Source organism: Anomaloglossus baeobatrachus, chromosome 3 (assembly GCF_048569485.1).
Source record: "Anomaloglossus baeobatrachus isolate aAnoBae1 chromosome 3, aAnoBae1.hap1, whole genome shotgun sequence".
Classification (NCBI taxonomy): Eukaryota; Metazoa; Chordata; class Amphibia; order Anura; family Aromobatidae; genus Anomaloglossus; species Anomaloglossus baeobatrachus.
The window spans coordinates 518,045,705-518,063,896 of NC_134355.1; the positions used below are offsets into that span (position 1 = coordinate 518,045,705).

Sequence of the window (18,192 nt, forward strand, 5' to 3'; positions counted from 1 at the left end):
GACGCACATCCAGCGTCACTTGCGATGTCGTAGTGTGTAAAACCTTTTTCATATGATGAACGAGCGCAAAAGTGTCGTTATCGTATCATCGGTGTATTCTCCGACATTTCCATAATGCCGGTGCAGAGACAGGTACGATGTTGTTCCTCGTTCCTGCGGCAGCACACATCGCTGTGTGTGAAGCCGCAGGAGCGAGCAACATCTCCTACCTGCCTCCCGGCTGCAATGAGAAGGAAGGAGGTGGGAGGGATGTTTACATCCTGCTCATCTCCAACCCTCCGTCGCTATTGGCCGCCTGCCGTATGACATCGCTATGACGCCGCCCCCTTAGGAAGGAGGCGGGTCGCCGGCCAGAGCAACGGCCGCAGGGCAGGTGAGTGCATGTGAAGCTGGTGTAGCGATAATTTTCGCTACGCCAGCTATCACAAGATATCGTACCTGCGACGGGGGCGGGGACTATCGCACTCAACATCGCACCATCAGCTTGCGAAGTCGTAATGTGCAAAGCCCGCCTTAGAATCAAAGAATCATAGAATGGTAGAGTTGGAGGGGACCTCAAGGGCCATTGGATCCACCCCCTGTAAGTGCAAGCGTTCCTAAATCATCCCATTTATATGTTTACCTAGTTTCCGCTTGAAGATTTCTATTGATGGAGAGCTCATCACCTCCCGTGCAGGAATCTATTTTTTTTTTATCAATCTATCTCTTCAGCTCAAGAAATGCCATAGACACAGATAACCAACTCCATAAAGGTAAGTTTTATTAGGGCAATTTCACTTTATTTTCATACAACATGATCAACTATTAGCAGTAATAATAAAATAAGCATAAAAAACTGCAGCTGAAGACAGAATACATAGGTTTCAGCAACTACAAGCAAAAAAAAAGTCTGTGGTTATACAACTGCAAAATCAAGCACATCTGTCCTTCTAGCAGATGAAGAGTCTTAACATTTCAATTTAAGTGCAATTTAGGTATTTGCCAGTGTGACTCCTGGGTAATAAAATGGTCCAATAATATTATTAACAATAATAATAATAATTATAATAGCAATAATAAATTTTAGCTTTGGTTTACAACAATTTACTGTTTGGTGAGTGCAATTTATTAAGTACTTATATACAAATCATCTGCTAAAAGAACAAATTAAAGCAATTTAAAAAGAAAATCACACTATTGCTACAGCTAATGTGTGCTGTTTGTTTTGCTTGCTAATGTATTTAAAGTGTACATTTCACACAAACACAGTAGAGGCCTTTATTTTGTCTACTGAGCAAATACTTTTGAGAATGTGGTTAACAATGTTTTAAAAGTGTTTGGTTTTTTTTTAGGACAAAGCCTTTTAATATTCCCTAATAGTACATAAATAGGTAAAATTTTACTTTGACTGTAGCATGAAAGAAGTGTAGGGAGGCTTATATGCCAGGCTATGTTTTGCTGGTCTTGTGAAGAAACTTTACCACCTAGATGTCAGTCAAAGCCTGTCATGCAGCCAACCAGTATCTTACTTTGCACTTTTTTAGGGGTAAGAACCTTGAAACAGTTGTCTACAATTGAAAGCTTTTTTTCTTTTGAAGAAGACTGGTTTGCCCGAGAATCCTAAGGCTGGAGTCACACTTGCGAGTCCCTTATGCGTAACTTACGTGAGTCTCACATCGCATCACCTGGCATGGCCATACACTCTCCTGACTGACAGGAGCAGGTCAGTTCCATGTATCTCTATGCAGCTGAGACGCTCCTGTCCGGACAGTGTCAAGCCGTGCTAGATGATACGAGACTCGCGGGAGTTACATGCGAAGCACTCGCAAGTGTGACTCTGGCCTAATTCATATGGCAAAGCTCATTGTAAGCTCAATATTGACTTGAATGGTGGCTTCTTCTAACAGACAACCAGCTTTCTTCCTCTTTGAAGAGGGTATTTGCATTTTCGGACAAACATTAGCAAGGGTATAGGTCAAATGGACCTCCTCTACTAGCAGTGAAAAGTCTCTGCGAAGAGTAGCTCCCTCTGTGGAGGACATGGCACAACCATTTATTACATGGTGATCTATCTATTGGACGAGCATCATGCATTTCTACATTTTTTCCCCAGCGATTGGATATTTTACCCTGAGGGTCTCATATACTGGACTCCCCAGCTTGTTCTCATAAGAAATCCTCTTCATAATTTAGTAAAAAATGGTTTGCAGAACCTAACATATGAGTCTCACTTGCCACCCCTCGGCACCGTATAGATGACAGCTGTTTCTATCAAGGAGTGCTGATTAACGTTGTGCTCAACCAGTCAAGCCGGTGGCCCTTTTTGATATTGGTGGCATGAACTTATCACTTGGTGATTCTTCTAATAACCATTGTAAATGTGATTGGCTCAGCCCGCTAAATAGCCTCCTCTACTATGTGTAGGTGACAGATGCACTTTAAGGTTTGTGAAACTCAGTATTTTTTGTCTTGTGAATAATAAACTACAAAACTGTCAGAAATTGAATTGAATAGTTATATACCCTTAATATAGTTCATTGTTGGTGATACCTTAAACATGCAGTTCTTTGTTGGAGTAATGTATGGATTACTTGATCCATGGCTACCTTTTAATGGCTGAACTATCTGCGCTGCTTGTGTGATGCTGCTCCGGCAGACGTGGACCAGTGGGTCTGTAACTTTAAGATATATGATCTCAGAATTATGGTATATCTGCCTAGCTAAAAAATCCTGGCAAACTACAAGCTGATCACATAAAGCAAAGCAACCTCTTTAGGGGGTATGGAGTGCTAACTCTGTGCCACTTTGCAAGCAATTTTGTTTAGCCTGTCATTTTATAAGCCTTAACAAAACTTCTTGTAATTTATAGACATTTTTATTCAAAATAAGATCTTACTATAATACATGTTTCTCTCTTTATTTTGACTATATACAGAAGTGCAAAAAGTCAACTTCTCCCTATCCTTTCTGACATGCAAAATTGCAGCATAATCAACCTTCAAGAGTTTGCACACTCTTACTCGCTACGTAAACTTTGAATATTTGGATTATCAACAAAAAAAATAAAAAAAAAAAAGTCCCTTGATTTATTGATTATGCAGCTTATTTATAACAAGGCCTGATATTCAGGGATTTCCAAAAATATTAAAACAATATCTTAACATTTGAAATGGATACAGTAGAAAATAAATTTTTACTCTAATATCTAGGAACTATTTTCTTATAACTAATTACAAACAAAATAACTCATCAAAATATTAGTTAATTGTCTGCCAGGATTGTTGCCGTCGCAACAACGTAACACCTTACTTTTCTTGATTACATAATATAAGATATTCATACAAAAAGATCTTTGTTCTCTTAGTGAAAACTAACAATGACTGATATTCTTACATTGTAATATTAAGTCAGTAAAATAGAAATCATTTTGTTAACAGTAATACAAATACTTATATGACAATACGTGTAAATTCAGAACTGAGTATGGTATGAAGAAAATAAAACTACTTTTTATTCTTTTTTTTTTTTTTTCTATTTTGAAAAAGTTTTCCGTAAAACCTATGTCAACAAAAAGAAAAATAACTACAAACTTAACAGTATTTAACTTGCAATAAAAATGAAAATATTCTAATAAATGTATGAAATTAAAAATTACATTAGAACAAGAGAAAAAAAGTACTATTCAATGATGTAAATAAGTATCATAAAATGCAAAGTCACTTAAACTTTCTTAACACAACTGAAATTACATCGGTTTGGGCTGTAACCCGTAATGTAATCTAAGGCTTTAATAGATGCACAGTACAATCATTAATCTCTTCAGTCCCATAACAAAAGTATCTCCTAAAGTGATTGTTATCTCAGGTATCCCACTCTTAATCATCTGTGTCTCCTGGGTCTGGGGTCCTGCACCCAAACATGTCCCATCTGAAGGTTCTCGGAAACAGGATGAAATGGATGAATAGGTAATAGAATACTTTTATATATTAGATCAAATATTTTGGTAAGAAAAAAAAAAAAAAAAAAAAACCTGTCAAGGTTAAAAATGATGCTGTCGGGACACACAGCGCAATGCATAGGCTGGGTCATGGAAAAGGAATGCAAACTTAGAGCTTATAAGGTTTTCACTCCACCTTCTACATTTGGCCATTGTGGCAGTTGACAAGATCCAATAGTCAACTAGGGCACACAGTCTTTGAATCAGGTGCATGGGGCTGTCCGTTACTGGACAACTCTTTATTAATGGTCACAAGAAGCTACATAAATGTAATAATTGTATACTTATCTTTCAGACACTTGCCGCTCCTCAAAACTTAAAGCCTATAAGGTTATGGACTTTACATTTGGGCATTGTAATGTGATTGTCTTGAAGAAGGAGTATCCACTTCGAAACGCGTAGAATAAATCATTTATACAGATTTGATCCTTCTATCCTTTTAAACGGCAGAGCAGGTTGAGCCCTTTTCACTCTATCTTCTACATTTGGTCATTGCGGTAGCTGACAAGGTCCAATGGCCAATAGGGCACATAGTCCTTGAGTCAGATGCATGGGGATGTCCGTTACTGGACAACTGTTTATTAATGGTCACAAGGAGCTACATAAATGTAATAATTGTATATTTATCTTTTGGACACTTGCCGCTCCTCCAAACTTAACTAAAGTTATGGACTGCATATTTAGGCATTGTAATGTAATTGTCCTAAAGAAGGAGTATTCACTCCGAAACAAGTAGAATAAATCATTAATACAGATTTGATTTTTGTATCCTTTTACGGCAGCGAGGTTTTAATCCTTTTCATTCCATCTTCTACATTTGGCCATTGTGGCAGCTGGCAAGGTCCAATAGCCAACTAGGGCACACAGTCCTTGAGTTTGATGCATGGGGCTGTCCGTTACTGGACAACTCTTTATTAATGACTACACAAATGTAATAATTGTATACTTTTCCTTTGGACCAATCCACTCTCAACACAGTGTCTCCTGCCAGACTCCTGACGTATACAATGGCATGTGGCACTGATTAGCATTCGGCAGGCCAGCATGAACCACAGGTGTGAGAGTCAACTGTCTTGGAGGTAATTATAGTAGTTTTTCTTAAGTTATGCAGCACTCTGGGAACATAAAAAAGGGATAGTCCAATAATTGACCAGGCCATTAAAGTTTTGTTCCAGAAAATGTATTAACTAGTTATGCTTGAGTAAATCATAAATCATATAATCCTCAGAATCATAATAATTATGGTTGTTTATAGGAAGCCAACTTCCAGTGATCTAAACCACTAGAAGCTCATCCATTTTATTTTATATAATTACTACTTGTCCATAGATATGCTATACATCACCAAACAGTGCAGTCTTCCTATCTTTAGCTTCTGTGATCACAGCCTGCTTCATGTGGCTGATGGTTCTTCTTGAAAAGTATTCTCTATTCTACACGTTGCCATTTTTGTGTGCTGCTTTAATAATGATTCACTGGAATTATCTGAATACACATTTTACTGGTTGCGGAGTGGACGAATGCATTGCAAACGCTATCCAAGTTTCATTACATATTCCTGTAGAGCTGTACCACATGCCCATTTCTTAGCTTTAAGGGGTTTCCACCTCTTTGATATTGATGACCCATTTTTAATCTATTCTGGTCGACTTTAAGTTTCTGCACTATTGTTTTTCATCCCTCTTTTCAAAGAGCCATAACTTTTTTTTTTATTTTTCCCATCAACATAGTCATATGAGGGCAGGTTGTCTGTGGGACTTGTCATTTTGAGTGGCATCATTTCTTTTACCATTCATAGTACTGGAAAAATGGGAAAACCATTCCAAGTATGGTAAAATTAAGAAATAAAAAAAACACAATTCCACAATAGTTTTTTGGGTTTTGTTTTATGGTGTTCATTTTATAGTAAACATGGCTTGTCTACATGATTCTCTAGATCAGTTTGATTACGTCAACACCAAACTTGTATAGTTAAATTTATATATTTATGCTCTAAAAAATTATTCGGAAAGTTGGAAAAAAAAAGGGGTTTGGGTGTGTATTTTAGAAACTCATAGCATTTACGTTTCTCAGCTGATTCAGTTGTGGAAAGGCTTATTTTTTTGAATGCAAAACTGCTGGTTTCATTGATATCTTTTTGAGGGTAGATACGATGTTAATCTTTTATTATAGTATTTTTTGCAGAGTTGTGGAGACTGAAAAAAAACCCCGCAATTCTGATGTTTCAATTTTTTTCTCATTACGTATATACCATTTGGTTATCACATTTTTTTCTATGAAAGGCCGAAATTTTATGGACTCGGTGATAAAAAATATGTTTATTATTATTTATTTTTTTTATTTCTAATGGTGGAAAAGGGAGGTAATTTAATTTCAATATTATTTTATAACCTTTTTTCCTCCTTTATTTTGTAGTCTTTGCAGTCCCCTTAAGGGACTTGAAGTTGTGATCGTCTGATCAATTGTACTATATTCTGCAAAATCACAGTATTTCATTATATAAAATCATGGTCTCTTATGAGGGCCAGCAACTGGCTGCCATTGCAATTTATCAGCATGTGTCATGGGGAGAGGGGACCCTCTGGTAGCACAAATGTCCAAAACAGGCCATCAATCAGAACATCTATTCTATAATATTTATGATGTGTTTACCTTACTGTAGAAAATGAATAACTTATTCAATATATCTTGACCCAATTAGTAACCAGCCAATGCATTGCGTGTGTGTCCACAGTCAAAATATCAGTGTTCATCAATATAATATAATGAAAAGGTTATTGATTAAATCAGAAAAAAATGTATAAAATTCAAGGAATTGTACAATGTAGCTTTTGGTATTTTTATTTTATAATGGGTAAAATCATAGCTATGAGTTTACTGAACCTACAGATTAATTCCAATTATTTTGTCACCCAGAATACAGCAACGTCTGTAATAACATGTATTCTGACATCACAGAAATAGCCCATCATTGAAAGTACACATACAGCGTACATGTACACTGTTACCAGTCCTTTTAATAATATTACATATATAAAACACACATATTTTAGCGTATATATTATATATGACTCTATATATTTACACACAATCATAAAAATTCTCTATAGGTTAGTGCACTCTGTATGTAATATACATACTAGGTATAAAATATGAGTATTCTTCTATGAATAATTTTTTATATAGTATAGACTTGGTTATGGTACATATATACAGTACAGCCCTAGATGAATTTGTGTTATAATGTTGAAGGAGATGGGAGTAGCAGCATTTGATAACATAGGAAGTTATGTGACGAGACCATTTTGGACAAGTCTCTGTATAAACCCCATGTACTTTTATAATTCCGCATTAGAATAAATGTTCCTATAGCCTATATGTTCACACTATTATTTTATAGAGCCATAATTTGTGTTTTCTTAAGGGACTGTGATTTATTGGTACAGAATAGATCCTTGCCATTGCTCTAAAATGTAACCTAAGGCAATAAAAAGTGCAAATGGTGACAATCAGGCATAGGAGTTGTGATTAGACAACACATTCAGTTAAAGATGTTAATAACCTTATTTATTTAGTGTACATTCACCTTTGGGAACCCTAAGTTAATATATATAAGAAATACCATTAAGGGGAATTTACCAGACCAAGACTGTGGAGGATCCTGACCAATCCTCAGAATTAAGGAGACACAATCCTACTTAGTGATACGGCTCTATCATACTTGCAGTTGCCTTAACGGTTGCTCTATCATCCACCCACTGCACAAGAAACTGAACCCCCCGCGGTCGCTGATTGGGTGAGTGGACATTTCTGGTCATTTGTGGTGTGTCGAGGAAAGGACCAGGAAGCACAGATCAATTCGAATAGAGAAAGCTTTGGAATGGGACTAGGGAGGGATATCATTTTTTATTTTAATGGACAGAGGACATTAAGCATTTTAATGTCGGGATACCCCATTATCATTGATGTATGTCCTGAGACTGAACGGTCTGACCTTTGTGACCCTAGCTAATTGACAGTGGCTGAACTCCTCTAGATCACACATTGATGATATATCCTGACCACAGAATATTAATGAAATTTCCCACAAAGCCCACATACATTATGTTTAATGGGAACCTGTCAGCAGAATTTTACAAACAGAAGGAGTGGTATGGCTTTATAGGTCGACGTCCCCCAATAAAACTGATATCTTTAGAAATCTGGTGTGCTGGTCATGACAAATCTAGGATAGAAGCCCTATGCAAATAAGGCTGGAAGTGCACTGTGGGTGTATCAATGCACTTGGAAGAAGCAGTCCACGCCCGAGTGCACATGCTGCCTGATTTGCTTAAGGTTCCTACCCTAGATTATTCATGACCAGTACACCAAATCTCTACAAGCAGTTATATCAGTAATTCTATATGTTAAATGTGTTGACATGTTCCCTTTAAATTAGTTGCTGAAACTATTTAGATTCCTTTGCAGCATATTGGCTTAGTAATATCCTACCACGTTATTGTGAATAAGAATGTAATAGTCATCATCTGCACTCTGAAGACAACATACCTTTGTAAATTACCATACATAGCACAATACATGCCACCCGTCCGCCATGGCATCCTCTGTTATCTCTGGCACACTTGTTTAAAACCACATAAAAGATGGCATTTCTATGATGTCAACGTTGCGTGTTCAGTTCAGGTAAACTCATTTCTGTGAGAACTTTGGCTTTGACTATTTAATAGTGCCTATGACTGTCCCATTGTAACATAGAAAATGTGGTTTTTCTGCATACAAAAAAATAACACTGTTGAAATAATACTCTATAACGATGTACAGTCAATGGCACTTCATGGGCGCAAATAATAATATCATACTTAAAGCCTTAATGTGCTTTATAAACATACACAGTTGTGGTTTGCTTGGCACATTCATCTGTGTCAGACCTTTTGCCAGCTCTTACAATCTAGAACAGGAGATTACCATCCTTCTAACACTAGCTTGCATGCATACTCCCAGATACAATGGCAATCAAAAACACAAGGTGCACCTTTTGTTATTTGTAAACCTTGAAAGAAAAAAATATTCAAAAATTACAATGAAAAATCTTGGTCTAAAGACGTACCAACATGGTGTACAACATAGTCTGAGTCTTCAGCTCGGAAGGCAAACATACACCAGATGTAACAGAGGCCAAAGACATAGCTAGAGAAGTTAGGCGAGGTCTGTGCCCCCAGTATTTGGTGCCTGGGGGGATAACTACACTCTGCCGTGTCTGGGATATTAAATATAGGACTAGGAGCAGAAAATGTATTCACTGCTCTTGGTTAAGAAAAGACTAGCCTCTGTCATCAGATGTATGTGTGCTAACCACTGAGAAATACCAGGATATGTTGTATCATGTTTGAATAGAAATTTCACTTTAGCACAAAAATCAAGAAAAGAAATGTACAAATCAAATACTGTAATATGTGTAATGGGATCCATATTGATCTTGGCATTGTTCAGCATGCAAGATGAAAGTGTGTCACTGTGGGCACTGCTGTGTTTTGTACTTTATGCATACTATGGCTAATGGCCTTGGCCTGTACTTTCTTCAAGTTCCTTGTCTCCTTAGCGTAATCTGGAAATAGAAATACATTCATAGTTAATGTTAGGATTGGAAATGTGGAGTTATTATTGTTTTTTTGTACTATATGCAGAGTCCTGTCCTGGTCATTGCAATAAAAATGCTATTCTTTTTATTCAGACAATACATGCACTTTGTATAGCTATTATATCTCTATATGTTTCCATAGTAGTGCCCACTATCTCTCTATACACACTAACACTGGGAGGACTCTTAATTACTGATTAGGACTGCCCACTGGACTGTTAGCCCAAAAAGAGAAGGGATTGCAATGAAAAAATAACCTCTTCTGCTGAATCTTTAGCCACAAAATTATATATATTTCTGCTCAGGTCCTCCTGCTCCATGACTTGCTACCAGCAGATCAGACTATATTTACATTTTGCCGAACTCCCTTTAAATTCTGACGTCAGTGTCCTAAAACTGTAAGTAGAGGCTGACATCAGCTGACGGTTAATCCAAAATGGGGCAATCATGTGACGCTATTAAAGAAAATCAATAGTCACTGCTCCCCATGCCCAATACCATAGCTGTTGGGAGCAGTGAATATCAATTTTCTTTAATAGCAGACACATGATCGCCTCAGCTGTTGCAGGAATTCGGCAGCTGGGGCAAACACGTGTGCCCACAATTAAAGAAAATGAATATTCACTGCTCCCCAAGCCCATAATCCCCCCCACCTCTCGGTGCTAGCTTCAGTGTAGAGATATGGGCGGGATTATGAGTGTGGGGAGCAGTGAATATTCATTCTCTCTAATAGGGGGCACATGTGTTAACCCCAGCCATCGCTGTAGCCTGCTTCTGCCTCCTGTCACCTCACTGCATCACTGCCCTTCACCAGCAAACCAAATATATCTGGACTATAAAATGCACCCCCTACTTTTCTTCAAAATACTTAGGGAAAAAAGTGTGTCTTATAGTCAGAAAAATACGGTATATTTCTCTGCTACAAAACATAGAAATAACTAGGAAGAACATCAGACATGAAAATCCATAGTGGTATAAAATAGTTTATGCACGATCATCTAATGGCTGAAAAAATATGGATGGATAAGTTTAGAAATAGACATTCCTGAATGTATGAGTCAATATAATTACAGTAATGCAGTCATTATTGATAGGAAAATCCTAAATTAAATATTTAATCCTGTGATAACTAGTTTAATGGATTACTCATAATTAGATTTCAATACACTGAATCCAAAACTTCATGCTAACTTGTTTTAAAAGACATATTAGAGTAGAGGGATTATCAGGACTTTTATTATATTTGTTCATGGGGCAAAGAGCTAACAGGCAGGTAGTTGCTAACTACCTTATGGTTCTGCACGGGACGATCTCTGCTGGCTCACCTGGCGATTATGCAGCTTCAATTCACCACTTGTCAACAGGGCAGTTATTCCTCTTCCTGTTGGCTCTATTGATGGAGCATGACAGCAGGTGTGATTGACAGCCGGTACCCTGCTGTAGGTTAGTAAGGAGCCAGCTGTCAATCAGCAAGACATTGAGAAACACCACATCATCTGAGCAGAGCAGAAGCAAAGAAGCTGCCCTGTTGATGGGGCATGACAGTGGGTGTCTTGCTGATTGACAGCCGGTACTCCACAGTACAGTAGTGAGGACCAACTGTCAACCAGCATGACATTGAGAGACACCACACATACATGATCATAACAGAAGCGAAGAAGCTGCCCTGTTGATAGGGCATGACATCATGTGTCTTGCTGATTGATAGCCGGTATTCCACAGTAAGGTAGTGAGGAGCCAGCTGTCAACCAGCATGACACTGAGAGACACCCCATCTACCGAGCAGAGCAGAAGCAAAGAAGCTGCCCTGTTGATAGGGCATGACAGCAGGTGTCTTACTGATTGATAGTTGGAACTCCACAGTAAGGTAGTGAGCAGCTAGCTGTCAACGAGCATGACACTGACAAAGACACCACATCAACCAAGCAGAGCAGACGTGAAGAAGCTGCCCTGTTGATGGGGCATAACAGCGGGTGTCTTGCTGATTGACAGCCGGTACCCCATAGTAAGATAGTGAGGAGCCAGCTGTCAATCAGCATGACATTGACAGAGACACCACATCAACTGAGCAGAGCAAAAGCGAAGAAGCTGCTGTGTTGATGTGACATCAAAGGAAGCCGCATGATCGCAGATAAAAGCAATTCGTAACTGCTCAGAACTGGCAGAGATTGGAGCCAGGCAAAAAAGACATGTAGTTTGCAACTACCTGCCTGTTAGTTCTTAGCCCCATAGCAAAAAACAATCAAAGTCCCAGATAACACCTTTAAGGGCATGTGCACAAAACATCTTAATTCCAAAGGTAGAGCCACCAAAATTTTCCTAGGCAAAACACTTTCAGGAAAAGCCTGCGGTCTATTTTCTGAAGCAGATTTGCTGACGTTTTTGCGGTGACTCTGTTGGCAACATCTTTTCCCTGTACTTGAAACAATATAAAGCCATCCAAAGAATGAATTTAATCTTTTTAACCGCTTCACAGTTTCCGAACCATAAATCAGTTAAAAGAAATAATAAAAGACTGAACATGTACACAACATTGTTGTTTCTACATTGCTGTGCACTATATGCATTTTTTACCGAAGTTTGGCGGCACTTTTTCAGATACAATCCAACTGAAAAAGATGTTGTGTGCAAATACCCCAAGTCCAATGTGAAAATGAAATGATAATGTAACTTACTGCATCAGAACACGGCCTCTAGAGCTGTGTAACATACTTGTGACTACTCAGATGATCTGCAGATATTATGGGTATCTGTAGACAAAACAAGTTAACGATGAATTAAAACATTTGCAGCTAACAATCAGCCATTTGTAGAAAACATTACAAAAGCCAATCACTTTTGAATATTGAGTAAGAATAAGTAAAACATTGTGAAACTAAATGCTACAGTAGCAAATTGATGTTAAGAAATTGCTCAACAACTCTAAATAAGTGTCAGCAGCTGCACAGGGCGCCAAGGGAGCATTACACAAAACGTATGGCACAGTAATTGCCAAGAGACCCTCTTTTGTTGGCATACACAATACTGAGTGGGATTATGTAGAAGACAGATCAAGTGCAGTGATCGGAGGATATCAGAGTGAGATGTAATACTGGATAAGCTTTGTAGTTTTGAGGGTTGTCCTGCTTTATATTACACTGATACGTCAATATCATTAAAAGGTGTCTGCTATGAAAATGTTCATTTTTTTGCATATTCTTGCATTTGAGCAGATATGTAGTGTTCTACCTTTTTTACACTGTATAAGATGGAGTAATCTGTTGTACATTCCAATAGAGAGGTACATGGAAGAAGACCATACCACTTAGTATACATTTTTTTATCAATCGGAGTCAATGGCTGACATATGCCACTATATGCCTAATCAATGACATGGATGTTGTGTACAAACCGCCTACATGAAAAATAAAATGGAAAAACCCTGCTCAACCTCCCCTGGAAGTGATCTGTTTATGGCTGACTGCATGTGGGCGGAGACCCGAATTGCCCAATTACTGGCTTCCATTGAGGTTCAGGTCAAGTCCGGGTCCAAACAACTGAACTTTTTCAAAAGTCCGGCTGTACCTGCCGAACCGAACATCCATGTGTCCGCTCATCTCTACTCTTATATCACAAATAATTCATGGCAAAAGAAACAGAGTGTAAAGCCCCCATCACCACCACCCTCTTTCCCCATACACATCAGATAGCTGGTAGGCTTAACGATCATTTGGCCGACAGATATCTTTCTCGAGTCTCCAAAACACAGGCTCGGCGGAACTCTTCTGTGCTCTCAATCAGAGAGCCACTGTGAAACTCCTCTAGTGGCGACTAATCTCCTGGATCAGTCCAACATGCCCACGGATCTTTCTCTTCCCCGACATCATCCATACAAATTACACTGTAGGAAGATCCTGGATTCATCCATCTTTAATGTGTTTGGTGGAATTCTTACATTATTCAGACTCTGAGACTTATATAGTGTAATGTCTGGACATGTCCAAATCATTTTATTTATTTCATGTATGCAAAAACAATATTTTTGTCATGCATTGGTATATTTTTTTTGTTTCAGTTTTGCAAAATGTCAACTAGGTTTATTTATACAAAAATGTAAGTCACCTTTCATTGATTATACGTGATAGGATTATGGATGACTTGTATATAATTCTAAGCCTTAGCACATTTTTTCCCATTTTTGGTATGTATGCACATGACAAAGTCTCTATATTGGCAAATGCACCATAAGGCAACATTCACAAATCCGTGTGACACATCCATGTGCTGTCCGTTTAGTTCTCGGACAGTATATGAACTCATACAGATTAATTGAGCTTAAAAAATGGATTAATGTGTCTGGTTCATGGTTGTTATCCATTTAGATCAGATTTTGATATTAAAATCTATAGGGATAAATAAAGGGATGAAACACTGAATGCAAAATCTGTACTTCAGAGTTCCATCCGAGTTTCGCTGATTCATTATTTAGAATCACTGGATAAGTAAAAGTTCTAGACAATTAACCTCTTTGAGTTTATAAAAACGGAGAAAAAAAGATCCGTTTTACATGGATATAACAATAAACCTGAATTTGTGAATTTTTATATTTATAAGCCATAAGGACTTTGAACTGCTATAATGTGCTTCTGTATATTCTCCCAAAAAAACAATATTTCTGAGAATCAATAAATTTGTAAAGCAAAATGATTTCATATACTGTAACTACATAAGAAAAAACCTTGTTGGTATACAAAGTTAGTGTACAGCCAGTGGAGCACGATGAATGATACAGTATCTTATGGAACTGTATAAATGAATTTATGATATGACAGTATAAATAAACCTTAATCTTATTTAGTAGACTCAAAAAGGCCACTAATCAACACAGTAGATTAAAGTCAGCCCAACCTACTAATTTAGGCGGTCTGGAAGACCATCTAATGTGTATGGGGCTCTTCTTAATCCCCGCGACAGATAATATCAAGTAGGATAGGACAGTTTGAATGTAAACGCCTGAGCCTCTTATTCTCCCTGGAGATAATCTGCCACCAGAAATGTCTGGCAGTGTCTGTAACTTTAGCCATAGCCACCTCTAAACCGGCCTTCGAGATGCATAATAACCCACAATATATTGAACATCCTAGTCATGGCCACAAGATTATATAAACAAACTTGCTGTATAGTCCAAAAAATGCTTCAAAAGGAGACCTATTCTAAGCATCAATTAAAGCTGAATGGTGACTGTGATTGCTATGTGAAACAAGGACGCTGTATTTTCTGAAACATGTGTGCTGCAGATGTAGCTGAGCTCATGGTGAACAGTTTCTTGTGTGCATGGTGAGATCTGAGGTATCAATTATTAATTGGTTTGTGTATAAGTAGTCATAAAGATATCAGAATGATGGGATCACTTTCACTCAGTGGCACCGCTAATAACAGCAGATCATGCGGCCACTTGGCCACTATGGGACCTATGAGTCAAGGGAAGTCAGGGGAAAGGGTGCTCATTGCCAGCACCACCCCTCCCCTCGGGCAACAAACATTCAGCTGTATTGGTGTCCTGAATGCTGATCCAGTTAAAAGCAGGGAGCCATTAGTATTATGTTCTATCATTCTCCCTGTGAGTCTGAGCTCTGACGTCTCAGCGCAGTGGGCACGACGACATACCCACGGTACGCTTGCTGTGCAAAGCTGTTTCAAGCTTCAAAGCACATGACTCGAGCAGCAGTTGAATGAGGAGTGGTGAGTAGTTTCTTTAGTGAGTGAGTATATTGTGTTGGTCATTATACAATTTGGAGGGATTTTGGGGGCCATTATACTATTTGGAAGGCTATGTGGGGGCTATTGTAGTGTTTGTAGGGCTATGTTGGAGCCATTATACCGTAAACATGTAATTATTCAGCGTGTAAATTTGTGTGACGTCCATCATACTGTGTGGAGGGTTATGTGGGGGCCATTATACTGTATGGAGGGCTTTGTAAGGGTGTTTATACTGTTTGGAGGGCTAGTGGCGACAATTATATTGCTTGTGGGTCATTATACAGTGTGGAGGATTGTGTGGGTTCATTATAATATACGGATGGTTGTGTTGAAGCCATCATACTGTGTATCAGGTTGTGTAGGGGCCATCATACTGTGTTGAAGGTCATGATACTGTATGGAGATCCATTATGCTATATAGAGGGTTGTGTGGTGGCCATCATATTGTGTGAAGGGCTCTGTTGGAGGCAATGTGTTAGCATTATACTGTTTTAGGGTCATTCTTTGCGTGGAGCGGGGGTACAGTAGAGTCATAATACTGTGTATACGGAAGGTATTCACTGTGGGGGTGTCATACTGTGTTTGACAGGCACTTTTGATGTCATCATACTTTATGAGGAACAATGAAAGGATATCTTTAGGTGTGGGATCACTACAGGGCTTCAATAGGAGGAAAACTACTTTGTAAGGGCTGCAAAGTTGTGAGATATGTTCTTCTATGACTGTGCCGAATATCATTTATTTATTTTTTTTATGGAGGGGCCCAATTATGATTTTTGCTATAGGGATCCATGATTTCTATGTGGCCCCTGCCTCAACTACATCTATTCATGATTTGGTAACTGGACAGATTGGCTTATTTTATTTTTTCCCTGTAGTTATATGTGATATTTGTGTTGTCACTGGAAATCATCTTATTTCTTATGAAAAGGAATTTATCATATTTATCAAACTATGCATCATATTATAGTGCAGGAAGAGTTGAGCAGATAGATCTATGGGTTTGTGGATAAGACTCAGTATAACATAATTTATCCATTGACATTTCTGCTTATTCTGTGCTTAGGAGTCCAGTGATTGATCCCAATCAGTGATTGACAGATACTACAACATGTTCGAATGATGATGACAGTCAATCACTGAATAAAACCGCCCACTGGACTCCTGGGCTGAGACTGAGCAGGGATCTCAATTGATAAATGACAATTATCGATGCTCGAGTTTTAGGCAGCAAGTTTATGATGACAGATTCCCTATAAACTGTAATTTCAGAAAACATGTCATCAGCTATAAATGCTGTGCAAAATGATATGTACTGTATGCCAACAGGAGGAACAGTGAACATAAGGTTATTACAAAGCACTGATTTAGAGTTGTTCTTAAGAAAGGAAGCTGTAAATTAGCAAACCTGGTTGGCTGTGGCTGTTGCAGCGAAGGGAACACTTGTGGCAGATGTTGCTGCTGCAGACACAGTAGCCGGCGCCGTACCGTGCACCATGGGAACTTTCGGAGGGAAATCATATAAGCAAACATACAGAAGAGTGTAGCAGAGTGGGAACCATAGCGTCAGGTTGCGGAATATTTTGGCATGGTATTTATTGTAGCGTGAAGCCACGTGGTGTAACATCATCACCAGCGAGTGGCATGCAATCAAAGTGCAAAGCAGGTCAGCATTCCAGGGAAAAGGAGGAAAAGGTTGGGATGAAAGAGAAAAAAAAAGGGAAATGTTTGTTACCATCAAAACAAAGAACTCATTACACACAAAGCTTAATTTATATAACTCTGAACCAGGTACTATTAATGAAAGTACTTCAATTATGTACACACACGGGAGGAACACATTATGTGGGCATCACCCAAGCAGCAGGGTAGAAATGAGCAACCTACAAAAAAAGGGAGTTGGTTTCCATGTTTTCAGCTTTGCTTTTCAACCGGAGCACAGACTAGTTGTATTCTAAGGGCATATAACATGGACGAGGGCTATCCGATGTCCTGGCACCATTGTTATGTTACACTATGGGACAGTACCAATCAGTGCTTTTCATGGATCGGCATGAGAAAAAATTAGCGGCATACTCCAATTGGGAGCGTATATCAGATTACATGCACCCATTCAAGTCTATGGGTGCCTGCAAATCAATTGACTGCACTAGGATGACATTGAGTACAGTCCGATGTACACCAACACAGAAAATGGAGAAGATGGAGAAATTATGTTCTCCATCTTCTCCTCATCTGTGAGAGAATCTGAGTACAGTGAGTGACAGAATGTCATTTGTATAACCAGGACAATTCTCTGGCCTGAGAGAATATACGCTCGCGTGACTCCAGCCTTCATTGTAGGCTGCACCGAACTAGACAGTGGGAGCAAGAGCTGCCGGGCTCCATCTATGGTGCAGGAGCCAGCACCGCTGTCTTGTGCAGCACTGATTGCCATACTAAGGAGTCCTGCACTATAGTCTATATATTCCTCAATAATTGGAGATATGCTTATATTTAGAAAATAGAGAGGTTGGCATAAATCAGACATTTTTTTTAGACTTCAGTTACCATCTGGGAAAGTATAGATGGATACTTCATTAAGTAAATCTCACAACACATACACCACATGAGTCCATTCTATTCCTATGAACCTAATGAATGCAAAGTTTGCAATTTTGTCATAGGAATGTATTAGAGTACCTTTCTTTATTAATTCACAACAAATGTTGTGATATACTTTTTACAATGGTGACTATAATCAAATTATAGATATTCATATTGCATGGTGCAAAGTGGTGTTATTATTTGGTGTATATGTTGGGAAAATAATATGCAAATAAAAGCTAAGGATCTGTTT

General features: G+C 38.5%; 1 protein-coding gene across 12 annotated transcripts in view; it reads right to left on the reverse strand.

The window, feature by feature from the left end:
* Positions 1-737: 737 nt before the first annotated feature.
* MBNL1 (muscleblind like splicing regulator 1) overlaps positions 738-18,192 on the reverse strand; it is a 286,937-nt gene continuing 269,482 nt past the window's right edge. For 10 of the 12 annotated variants that reach the window (XM_075340727.1, XM_075340728.1, XM_075340724.1 and 7 more), the window contains 3 exons: positions 16,762-16,856; positions 12,290-12,364; positions 738-9,581 (listed from right to left, as the gene is read on the reverse strand). In XM_075340727.1, coding sequence (XP_075196842.1) covers positions 12,308-12,364; positions 16,762-16,856 — 152 coding nt within the window. In that variant the 3' untranslated portion in view covers positions 738-9,581; positions 12,290-12,307. The remainder of the gene's footprint in view (positions 9,582-12,289; positions 12,365-16,761; positions 16,857-18,192) is intronic. The other 2 variants (XM_075340731.1, XM_075340730.1) reach the window with 1 other exon arrangement.